Source organism: Myxocyprinus asiaticus, chromosome 19 (genome assembly GCF_019703515.2).
Source record: "Myxocyprinus asiaticus isolate MX2 ecotype Aquarium Trade chromosome 19, UBuf_Myxa_2, whole genome shotgun sequence".
NCBI classification, from domain to species: Eukaryota; Metazoa; Chordata; class Actinopteri; order Cypriniformes; family Catostomidae; genus Myxocyprinus; species Myxocyprinus asiaticus.
In genome coordinates this window covers 27,227,321-27,240,277 of record NC_059362.1, presented here as the reverse complement: position 1 = coordinate 27,240,277, position 12,957 = coordinate 27,227,321, and the positions used below count along the sequence as shown (strand labels likewise).

Here is a 12,957-nt window from a genome sequence, read left to right as displayed (position 1 = left end):
CCAAACGTGTATTTGCGCGCATCTATTCTGTTTTCCCATTGTTTTCCTATGTAAACAAATGAGGTACGAATGTCTTTAACTGTTGCACTGTGTCTCGCTGTTTCTTCAGCGTCTTGCGCAGGACCGGCATTGTTTAAACACTGTGTCAAGTTAAAAAGAACTTCAAATGGTAAAAAACGCATGTCGAGACACCTGAACTCTGTTTCATTCTTTACGCTGCGTCTATATTGTTTTTAGTGAAGTTGTCACAAAGATTCAAAGTTCTGAACAAGTTCAGGCTGCATAGAGGGGATTGTTGCATTGTTTAATTTTATTCCAGATTGTTCTGCACCAAGTGAAGTTTCACCAAATATATGGTAAGTCAATGTTTTTTTTCCCTTCTGCTCTAGTGTACTGAGGGGCTGCCATGCCTTGTTAAAACTGTATGTTTACTGTTTCAGTACTATATGCTTACAAAATACAGCCTATTGCAACAGTACTTGCTAGGAGAAGAAATTATAAAGATAGTGAGCGATTTCGGGTTCAGACTTATAATCTGACAGTATCGTTCGGGCCAGGTTTTAGGGTCGGACCACACAGTCTCAGGTACAGGTCGGGTTTGGGTTTCATTTTAAGGCCCGTGCAGATGTCTACTTTATAGTAGATATACCCTAATGACAATATGAGTCAAACGGTATGGTAGTGAGCTTTAAGCCTTAAAGCCCTATACTACTGTAAACCTAAAGTAGGCTACCAGTGTAGTAACACTTGTAGTAATACTTATAGTGCTCCCCACCATAAAGCAAGGGTCTTCGATAGGGGATCTGTGGAAGTGCTGTAAGGGGACTTCCAATAATTGTTTCATCTCAAACTCATTTTTGTGACAAAAAGAAAATATGTATTGAATAAAAATACAATACAAATTAACTTCAACCAAAACTGTTCATTTTTTCAGAATTTTTCAGAATTTTCATTTTTGGGTGAACTATACCTTTCAGATTGCAATGTTATGATCCAGTATTTGTACATAAATACTGATTATTTTAATGGCTTTGCAATGTGAGCATCATAATAAGATATGTAAATATATTACTATAGTACGAATAGAATAAATCTTGTTCTCTCTCTTTCCTCCCAAGGGGTCCTTGGCCTGAAAAAGCTTGTAAATTGGGTCTATTTATTGATCTCAGGTTAACAACCAAACCAAATTCTTCCTCAAGACCACCGTTACAAGCTTCCTGCCATATAAAGTTAGTGCATAATACTCCAAAAGGCTAATTTACACAAACAAGTCCTGACACAAACAACAAAAAGCATCTCCTAAAACCCTGAAGCAGCATCAGCATGAATTACAAGAGCAAGAGCAGTGCTACTCCTGACATCAGCACACCAAAATGAATAAATCTCTCTTATTGACCCTCATCTAAACTCACTGTACCTTTAAAGCTGCTCAGCAGCACTTAAACCTTCACTGTTTGCCAAGGATAATTGCTTCATCAGAGGCAGTGAGTGTTTACCTACAGAATACCTGATAGCACAAATCAAATTCCAGAGTTTTATAATCTCATATAATCTTTGTTAAAGTACAGTGTAGCATATTTGTGAATTAAGACAAATTACTTAAAATAAACTCTAGTCTAGAATGTTAGGGGGGGGGGTGTTGCTGGAAAAGGGAAGGTGTGTGCAATGTAGGCAAAATTCCATTAGGGTGTTTTAATGGGGGAAAAAAACATGCTCGCCAGCGTTATCTGATAATCTGTTACTGTTGCTAATGATAACAAATCCCCCCCCCCCTCCCCATATGAATCGAGATAAGTCTTCAGTTGGTTTTCAAAATGAACAAAAGAATATATGCTACTACAGCACATAAATGGCAAACTCCAAACTAAAAGGAGCAGTCAACAAAACTACCCCAAATGTTCATTAAATAATGAATCACACTGTTACTGCAAGATCAACACTAATATCAAAACTTGGAATGTAGCTAACATTAGCACCTCAATCTAATGTTCTGCATTTGTTTAATTTTCTGTTTTAAAGGATTAGGTGCATTCACTAGCTTTTAGCACACCTTGAGTACTGTCCAGTAATATGGTCAAGTAGATCTGAGAACTATTTTTAAAAACTTCAGAAATGTACAGAAGAACAGCTACATTAGTGCTTTATTGTCTTTTTTTATGCCAATATTTGTGATATGCACAGAAAATTATCATGGCTGTATGTGCAGGCTAGATTATTTATAGCTAAATTAAGCTATAAATTAAATGAATCATGGTATACTTTCATAAAGTCATCACGTATCACACACCATGCTTCATTTTTGAAAAGCTAGTATATGTGGGTTTTAGTTATAAATCTCATCAAGTGAGCATAGCTCAACTTCTTTTACCATGTCCACAAACATATTTGATGAAAAAAACTGTTTGGTATCTAGGTTCAGCAGTCTGTAATATGCTTCCCATATGCTTAAAAGTACATATTTGTTCAAAAAACTATGTAAAGCTAAGCTTACAAATACATAGGTTCATTTATGTGTTTTTCAGATTTTTTTTTTCGTTATTGTTGTTATTTTATTTTAATGTTTGATATTTGATTTTTTTTTAATTATTATTCTATTCCATGTTTCATGTGCAGCCTAATATAATGTCCACTTTATGATCATAATGTGGAAAAATGATTTGCTTTAATTTATTTGTAATTAATTTATATATTTGGTGATTTGACAGGAGTTTTCTTCTTCTTCTTCTTCTTTTTTTTTTTTTTGTCATTATAAATATTATTTTTTTATTGTGTATTGTTGTGCGGACCCCAGGAAGACTAGCGACAACTTTGTGGAAGGTAATGGAGCATTAAACAGTTTGAGTATACAGCTTTTCATGGTGCCACCTTTACAGTGTTAAGGAAGCCATAGACAGGCAAGTGATGAAACAACAACAACAGAACAAAATGGCAGATGCTTTTCAAGAGAGTTTTACTTCAGTAGATCAAATATGGGTTATAAAATCTCTTGAGTTATGTTTACTGCAATCCTTGCTGACTTTTTCAGCAAGTCCATCCTTCCTGCCCCTCTTGGACAAAAAGGGGCATTCTACCAAAATAAAGCAGCATATCATTTTGAGTTGTTTATGCTACTACAGTAATGTAAGTAATATTTGAAATGTAAACAAATGACAACATTGTAGCCCTCATGTTACCCTGGAAAATTGGAAGTTCTTTTGAGTTACTTGATAAAAGTAGCAAAGTGTAATATTTGAGCTCTTCAATTCAGAATAAAATACATTATTGCCACAAAAGATGTTTCTCAAATGAAGGAAGCAGAGTTTTATTCTGTAATAATGGACACTGATTATGGCTTAAAGCTGTAGTGTGTAACTTTTCGGTGTTAAAATATCTATCCCAGATTAATATGCAAAGACAAATATAAGTTTTTTGTTTTGAGTGACCCATCTAGACCTATGCAGCAACATTGACTTGACCAATGCCATGAGTTGGGGGCAAGACTTTCTGTTTGTTCGACAAATGGCAGAGAGGTGGCGTATTCAGAAAGCTGTTTTGAGAACAATGTTTATTTTCGCAATTCTATTTGGTGGCACTAGTGGTGGAGAAATTACACATTTCAATGTTTAAGATAAACTGTAAGGTAAGATAAACATTGAAATGTGTTACAGGTTTATAGAAAACAAAATGAATATCTTAAAAAGTGTCCAAAATGCCAAAAATGGCAGTCACACTGAGATGGCATCACATAATCTATGTGAGTCTGCACATCAGGAACACACACCTCTTTGAACCATTCATCCATTTCTTAACAAACACTCTCTTTTCAGTCACCCTAAGGATGCTCTGGCAGCCTGCTTTTAAGTGCCAACTGACAGCAAACAGGGGCAATTTAATTGTTCTCAGAACTAGTTTGCTACCCAAGGGAGTCATGGTGTGGAGTGACACTTCAACTTAATTAGCACAGGCAAGGAGCATTATAGAGTTTTATAGGTTAAAGAGGGACACAGAGATTCCAAATGAGATCTTCCAAAAGAGGGAAATGTTGGGAGTTTTGGGTCAAAACACCATTACATAAAGAAGTTTAATATATGGTCCATGTCTACAGTTTGTACTGTCATCTCTGCATACCATGGAGGCATATTGCATTAAACTATATAACAATTCAAGTGCTTCCCTGTTGTTCTAGTACCAAGAAAACTATGTAGACACATCATGGACTACGAACAAGAACTTAGTTGGACTTTGACCTAGCAAGTACAGTAAGTTAAATAGCAAGTCATTTAGGTGATGTCCATAAATTCATATGTCAAAAACAATTGTGCTTCAACTAGACTGATGTCAAATCAAATCAAATCAAATCCCTTTATTGTCACTCAACCATATACACAAGTGCAACAGTGGGTGAAAATCTTGGGTGCAGTTCCAAGCAACATAGCAGTCATGACAGTAATGAGACATATACCAATTTACAATAAACATCAGATTTACACAACACAATTTACATATATAATATACACATAATTACACACAACACAATATCAAATAATAATATACAATGTACAGTATACAAATACACACAATATAGAACACACATACACAATAAAAATAGAATAGTATTTAAACAATAAAAATAGTATATATATATAATATACAGTAGGTTGTATTGTTCTGTATTGACATTCAGGCTGTCGGTTGATAGTCAGTTGCCAGTGTGTTGTTAAGAGAGAATATAATTTATGACAGTCCAGTGTAAGATTAATAAAGTGCAGTGCTGATGTATTTTGATCGTGAGAGATCAAGAGTTCAAAAGTCTGATTGCTTGGGGGAAGAAGCTGTCATGGAGTCGGCTGGTGCGGGTCCTGATGCTGCGATACCACCTGCCTGATGGTAGCAGTGAGAGCAGCCCATGGCTCGGGTGACTGGAGTCTCTGATGATCATCCAAGCTTTTTTCACACACTGCCTGGTATATATGTCCTGGAGGGAGGGAAGCTCACCTCCAATGATGTGTCTGGAAGTTCACACCACACTTTGCAGGGCTTTGCCGTTGAGGGCAGTGCTGTTGCCGTACCAGGAAGTGATGCAGCCAGTCAGGATGCTCTCTACAGTGCTGGTGTAGAACCGTGTGAGGATGTGGTGGTTCATTCCAAACTTCCTCAGCCGTCTCAGGAAGAAGAGGCGCTGGTGAGCCTTCTTCACAACGGTCTCAGTGTGTACGGACCATGTGAGTTCCTCAGTGATGTGGACACCAAGGAACTTGAAGCTGCTGACTATCTCCACCGGTGCTACACTGATGGTGATGGGGCTGTGTTCTCTGTCTTTTCTCCTTACGTCCACCACAAGCTCCTTTGTCTTGCTGATGTTGAGGGAGAGGTTGTGCTCCTGACACCAGCGTGACAGAGTGTGCACCTCCTCTCTGTAGGCTGTTTCATCATTGTCAGTGATCAGACCTACCACCGTCGTATCATCAGCAAACTTAATGATGGCATTGGAGCTATGTGTTGCCACACAGTCATATGTGTACAGGGAATACAGGAGTGGGCTGAGAACACAGCCCTGTGGGGCTCCAGTGTTGAGGGTCAGTGATGAGGAGATGTTGCTGCCCATTCTAACCACCTGGTGTCTGCTTGACAGGAAGTCCAGGATCCAGCTGCACAGGAGCCCGGAGTTTCTTATCAAGCTTGGAGGGCACTATGGTGTTGAATGCTGAGCTGTAGTCCACAAACAGCATTCTCACATATGTGTTCCTTTTTTCCAGGTGGGAGAAAGCAGTGTGTAGTGTAGATACAATGGCATCATCAGTGGAGTTGTTGTTGCAGTAAGCAAACTGCAGTGGGTCCAGTGAGGTAGGCAGCACAGAGCAGATGTAATCTCTTACGTCTCTCAAAGCATTTGCTGATGATGGGGGTCAGAGCAACAGGACGCCAGTCATTTAAGCAAGTGATTTTGGATTGCTTTGGTACAGGCACAGTGGTGGACATTTTAAAGCATGTGGGGACTACAAACAAAGAGAGGGAAAGGTTGAAAATGTCCATAAAAAAACTCATGACACGGCCCTGAATAGGGTAGATCCATATTGTTTTGGTCGGTACAACATCCTCTATGCACTTCCTGATGAAACACGTTATGCTGTCAGCGTATATCTCGATGTCGCCATCAGAGGCGGACCAGAACATCTCTCAGTCCGCGTGATCAAAACAGTCTTGTAACATAGAGTCTGATTGGTCCGACCAGCACTGGATCGTTCTGAGGGTGGGTGCTTCCTGTTTCAGTTTCTGCCTGTAAGCGGGCAGAAGCAGAACGGAAGAGTGGTCCGATTTGCCAAATGGTGGGCGGGGGAGGGGTTTGTAGCCATCCCGTAAGGGAAAACCCTGTCCCCTCGTGTGTTGAAACTGATGTGTTGGTAGTATTTCGGTGCTATTGAGTTGAAGTTGGCTTTTTTATGCCTTTGTGTACTGGTTTATGTTCTCTTCAAAATGCTAATAAAAAAGGCAAACAGTCGCACAACTGCAGATTGCAAAAAGTTAGATATAACAGTAACAGAAATAGATGACCTAAAAACTAGGGATGCTCCAACCAGGATTTTTACAGCCGATACCAATCACCTTTCTTCTTGTCACCTGATCGGCCGATACCGATCCCGATCATTTCACATTTCATCAGGATCTCTGTCATAACTAGCTATATATAAGCTTTCTGCACACTGTTACTATTAACTGAATATTCCTCTTCCCAGTAATAACACTGCCTAGTTTTTGCTGACAAAAAGAGATTAAAAAGTTTAAAAGGCTTATTAAAAGGGCTTTTTTTTATAAGACTTTAAAACAAGTATAGGCAAACAAAATATTATCTATATTAAGATAGATAGCTGTATAAAAAATTAAGCTTAGTGTCAAACTGAAGACAAACTGATAACCCATAGGTGCAATTAAACAATGTGACATTTTTGATCATTGATTCGTTGTCATATTTCATATTATTTATTATTAATAATTAATTATTATTCTTCCTTATTTTATTTTTGCATTATATTTAATACATTATATTATGGTATCTTAATATTGTATAAAGAATTATTATATTTATAAATTCCTTTCCTGCCCTTTCATTTAGTTGGATGATTGTATTAATAGTTCATTTTTCACTTGTTGCTGCTTGAACTTTAATGAGGGAACTCTCTCATGGGATGAAAGGAAAACGGAGAAAGAGCTAATTTTTCTGGACTCTACAGGTGCTACTATATTTAATGCCATTTAATCGGGAGATATTTAATAAAGATGTTTAAATTACACCACATCTTGTAATTTGCATTATTACTGAGATGCCTATACCCAGCGGAGACTAAGAAGCTGCCACCATGAACTAATAAGGACCGTTTCACAGCTCAAGCTGTTTTCCCTTTGCCTTGTCGCATGTGAAACGCCACATTAAAGGAATAGTTCACCCAAAAATGAAAATTCTCTCATTATTTACCCACCATTATGCCATCCTGGATGTGTATTACTTTCTTTCTACAGCAGAACACAAATTAAGATTTTTTTTGAAGAATTTCTCATCTCTTTTGGTCCAGTTAAGTGAAGTGGTTAAGTGAACGGGTACCAACATTTTTTCACATTTTTCTTCTTGTGTTTTTGGTAATTCACATTCTTCATACATACAAAAATGGACTTAAATATTGATCTGTTTCTCACCCACACATATCATATCACTTCTGAAGAAATGGATTTAACCACTGGAGTCTTCTGGATTACCTTTATGCTGCCTTTATGTGCTTATTGGAGCATCAAAATTGTGTCATCCATTCACTTGCATTGTATGGACCTAAAGAGCTGAGATATTCTTCTAAAAACCTTAATTTGTGTTTTGCAGAAGAAAGAAAGTCATACACATCTGGAATGGCATGAGGGTGAGTAAAAGATGAGAGAATTTTCATTTTTGGGTGAACTATTCCTTTAACAGTACAGTACAAAAATGTTTCATATTCGCCATACCTCTCCCACTGCATCGTTCTTAACTGCTGAATCAAGTTTGTTGTCTTACAACACTATGCCAGTATTCCCCTCACTCCGTGATGCCATGACAGTGCTGCTGATGTCTTAAAGGAGCCATGCGTCTTTTGCGACATGAGCAATCGGTCAATGCACTCGGTCAAATTACCTATCACTGATCGAGTCATAGGATGTGAATATCGGCCGATCGATCAGAGCATCCCTTCTAAAAACAAACACAGTCATTACAAAAGTCTCCTCTAATGTAACATTTGTTCTGTGTTTTTTAAACAGTTTGGAATTTTGTCTAACTCTTTTCAAAAGGCAAAATTTGACAAACCATATACTAATGTGCACATCACGAAAGCGCAAGATTATACAAACTGTAGATATACAAATTTTGTGGAAATCTGATTACATTTTTTTTAACTCTATCTCCCCAGTAATCAGAACCAGATTCATTCAACTTTAATGATCAGATAACAGTGTATCTCTGCTAAATCTGCATCTGAGTGACAGTAACATGAAACTTAATAATGGTGACTCCCCAAAGTCCATTGAGATGAGCATGCAGTTAGCTCTGCTTAGAAACAGAGTCTACTTAGCAGACGGACCACTTCTGTAAAAAGGGAAGTCCCTCCTTACAGGTAAAAGGGCCAATCAACTTTTAGATACACAGATCACAATCAACTTAAGAACGCACGTGTGCTTTAGCTGAACCAGCCTGAAAAATAGCGTTTTTTTGAGCTTGACTTGAGATAAAAAAAAAAAAGCACAATGTTGTTGTTGTCAGATTTTACTGTGAATTTTATATATGTTCTTTGATCGTAATCTTGACCAACCTTTTTGAAGATTCCAGTCTTTCCCCATTCAAGTAGATAGGAGCTGTACTTTTATGCCACTTGTTTACATAGAAAATAGCTTCCTAGGAGTGTTCCAAAGATTGCCGCTGAGTGGACTGACTTTCCTTGAAAGGGACTTTGCTAGATATCAATGAGAGGCCATTCAAGAGATACATTATTCATAAGGCTAGTACAGCAGCGATGACACAGCCTGCCCTTACCCACTGAGCTGGATGTTCTATGCCAGTCAGCAGTGATTGAGACGTTGTTATGTGGTCAGTTTAACCTGGATACACATTTGTTTAAACAGTAGCAGCTAGCAATGCTGGGACAAGTAAACAGTTTCCAACCACATGTCAAATAGAAAGGACAAGAACTGAGCAAAACTGATTCAGATAATCTGGTATGCAGTGAATTTACTAATGATGCAAAACATGGCTGGAGTATGCAACATAATGGCATAGTTTTTTGCATAGAAACTGAATCATACCATTTTAAAACTAACAAACCTAGCCATTAAAAGGGAATATAATTAACATTTGCTATGGTACCTATGGTAGACATAACTTAACATCTACCAGTTCTGTTTTTTCCTCAGATAAGGACTTTTTTTTACCTGAGAAGGTAGACTGCTCGCTCTATGTCATTCAAATCTTCATCCACTGTGAGTTTGTCAATCTCTTCTGCAGTCTGAAAATGGAGGAAACAAGGTGATTTCGATAGATTACAATACAAACGTGCCTGTCTATCCGCACATTAAAAAGCACAGTATTTAAAGGGAAAGCACATCCAACAATTAAAGTTCTATCATCATTTACTCACCTTAACGTCCTTCCAAACCCACCCATATAGTCGTCTTTCATAAAAAGAGATGTTACATCCTGTCTACACCTGACACAGGCAATGTCGAAGTACATCGCTCTGCAACAGCTTGAGGCTGTCTACAATGGACGCGTCGAAATGAACATTCTAAACTCTTTATTTGTGTTGTTGACAGCAGTAGCACCAGCTGGTGCAGCGCAAAATGGCTTTTTACTGTCGGTGCGACGTGACTAACACATCCAGTATAGACAGCATCATTGATTATAATGGGAGCTATTTGTTTTTGCCGCGTCTGGTGTAGACAGAGTGTAAAGCAGAATGTTAGTCTGAGTCACCTTTCACTTCAATTTTATGGACAAAGGATGCAATGCAAGTGAATGGCGACTGAGACTGTCAGTCCTTAACTTTTTGCCAAACATATCCTTTTGTGTCCCACGGGAAAAAGAAAGTCAGACCCACTTTATACTAGTTAACTTTAACTACTATGTACTTAAGCATTTCATACAATGTACTTATTATGTACATATGTGTTGTTGCATTGTACTTACATTAAAAGTTCCTGCATTTAATAACATCTTTAGTTACACTGTTAACCTTACCCTTAATCCTAAATCTAAACCTAACCCAAACCTTACCCTAAACCCTAACCCTAAACTAAACACTAATCCTAAACCTACCCATGCAATAGTCTCAGCCTCAGAAGTGCTGAAGGCCAACGGACCACACAGTTTGTTCTCTAACCATCAAATGCATTTAGCACACAAAACTGGAAAACGTTTTCTTGATCAACTCGTGAGTGCACGAGGAGAAGCACACAGGACGTTTTACCAGTCCGCCTGGATGCCGAGTTGTGTTCACAAGGTTCTGCGTTGATACAATTAACGATTTTGATGATGAAATAATCATACAATTTGCCCAAGTTTGCCAGGTTAGTGACATCAAATCTGTTAAAGATACTCAGAGTTTAGTTTAAGGCATGTTACAGAAAGTGAAATGAAGACTCGTGCACCATTATATAAATAATTTTCCCCTCATGTCGGTCTTTTATTATGGTATGATACATCTCCAATAACCCTGCCCCTACCCCCCCAATGAAAAAAACGACTGTGATTAATCGCTTAACATGTTAGTTTGATGGCTTTTCCTTTCTAAATGAGTGGTTCTTGGCCAATTGAAGCTGCTATAGAGCCTAGACCTTTGCTATGCGAGACTACCCATACCTCAACTTCAGTAGCAGCAAATGTGAATCTTGTGAGAATTTTGCAGAACAACATGTTGTTACACAATAAGTACATTGTATTGTTTGTATTTTAATGTTAGTGCATAGCAGTTAAAAACACCTTCTTTAAAGTGAGACCAGAAAGTCATATGGTTTTTGGAACATGCTGAGGGTGTGTAAATGATAACAGAATTTTCATTTTTGTGTGAATCGTCCCTTTAATGAAGAAGGAAACAAAGGTTTTTTTTTACCTATAATGTTGACTCTCTCTAAAGAAAAAAAAATACAATTTTGCAAATATGGTTAACACTCACTTATGTATACATGAGGGCCTTTTGTCCACTTCAAAATTAGCGGGTCTTAAATAAAGAATGGCCTGTAATTGGGCAAGATTCCTTTACAGATGATTCAGCCAAATATGTGAGGAGGCTGCAGGGAGGCATACGAGGCAAGAGGGACTGCGTGGGAAGAGATAGCGTGGGGGACGGGAGCCATGTGTAGGTGCTTACCCAGTCTATTACTTTAGGGCTCTGAGGCCACGATGCTTTTCTAAGGAACCTACCTATTTAAAAAAATAATAATAAGTAAAATAATAATAATAATAATAATTAAGGGACAGAAACACCCGCCCTGTAAGCATTGCATACGTGAAAAGACTCCGAGAGATGAGAGTATCCTTGCTTTGCTTTACTGTTGGCATGTGTACATCACCATTGCAGTGGACTGAGACGCATCACACGACGACGTACTGCTGAAAGTGAAGTAATTTGTGGTAGTAATACGAATAACGTTGTGGTTTTGAAGTGGAAATCCTCTGTTCCGCAGTGGTGTGGCGCGAAAATGAGGAGGCGAAGCAGTGATGCGGACAGCTGACAAAAACTGCGTCACTCAGCAGACTGAAGTGGGCAACCCCCGTTCTTCCCAAAGGAATTACTACTTCATATAAATAATAAAATAAATAAACAAACTGTCTCGCGTTATCATACAGAATAAAAGAGTCGGTGCGTGAGGAACAAATAAAACGTCAAAGCGCATACACATTTCTGTTTAGTCGTATTCAATTATCACAGCCTTCCACTAAACAGATCATCTGCATTCTGCAGAGTCAAATAAATGTCATAAAAACGTGTCATTATAATAACATTGCTTAATAGACAATTCTGAACACTGACAGAAGAAGAAATTGGTTGGGAATACATACCTTCAGGCTCCTGCGTATTGGTCTCTCGATGAAAGAAAGGTCCTGCAGGTCTTCTATCTGTCCAAACAAACTGGCCTGACTCGGTGTCATTTTGGTGATAAACATCTGTCCTAAGTTTCTTCTGCGTAAATGTGTCAGACGCGAATGTCAAAGTACTGTCATTATTGCGGCTTCTTGACTCTGAATGACTGACGGGATTTCTTTGATGAAGACAGGATGGTCCTCCTACAACAAACGCGTCCCCTGGTTGCAAAGCTTGATCTTTCACTAATTGATTTGCGTGGCAGGGATATTCAGTTGTCTGTGCAGTTTCTAAACACGCTTTCAGGAGAGGCGCGTGCGCTGGCGGCTGAAAAACACGCAGCACATAGTGAGGGATTCCGGTGATTAAAGTGTTGTCAACTTTCCGAGAAAAAGATGGATTTGATGCGCGTTTCCCGACTAGAGCAGTTGCTTGCGGTCAATGCATGCTGGTGATCAGAATGAAATCCACAATGCTGGGAAAACCACCCATATATGTTTTTTTTTTTTTTTTTTTTTTTTTTTTTCATATAAAGCAGAGATCCTTATTCAAGATATTCCAAAATGGGCGTTAAATGTAAGATCACACTTGCATCAACAGCTAATGTGAGCTAAATTTGCATTTTAACCTGGCCACACGTACCTGTTCACCGCCACGGTTGACGTTAGCTCGCTAATAACACGACAACAAACTTAAAAAAAAAAAGGACTGTCGAAAACAACTCCCCTCGAGAAAGACCTTTGTTTATTTAATTCTCATCTCGATACGAATAATCAACAGTATATCTACCCCAAAACGGTAAGCGGATCATTTCACTAAGGTACGTCTTTTATATTTTAAAACCCTGTGTGGATATGCTAACAAGCAGGAATATTCAAACCACGCA

General features: G+C 38.3%; 1 protein-coding gene across 1 annotated transcript in view; it reads right to left on the bottom strand.

Moving 5' to 3' along the window:
* ppp4r4 (protein phosphatase 4, regulatory subunit 4) overlaps positions 1-12,957 on the bottom strand; it is a 65,257-nt gene extending 52,300 nt beyond the window's left edge. Inside the window, exons 1-2 of the mRNA XM_051644744.1 lie at positions 12,050-12,957; positions 9,424-9,497 (exon numbers count right to left, since the gene is read on the bottom strand). Of these exons, the coding sequence (XP_051500704.1) occupies positions 9,424-9,497; positions 12,050-12,154 (179 nt within the window). The 5' untranslated portion in view covers positions 12,155-12,957. The remainder of the gene's footprint in view (positions 1-9,423; positions 9,498-12,049) is intronic.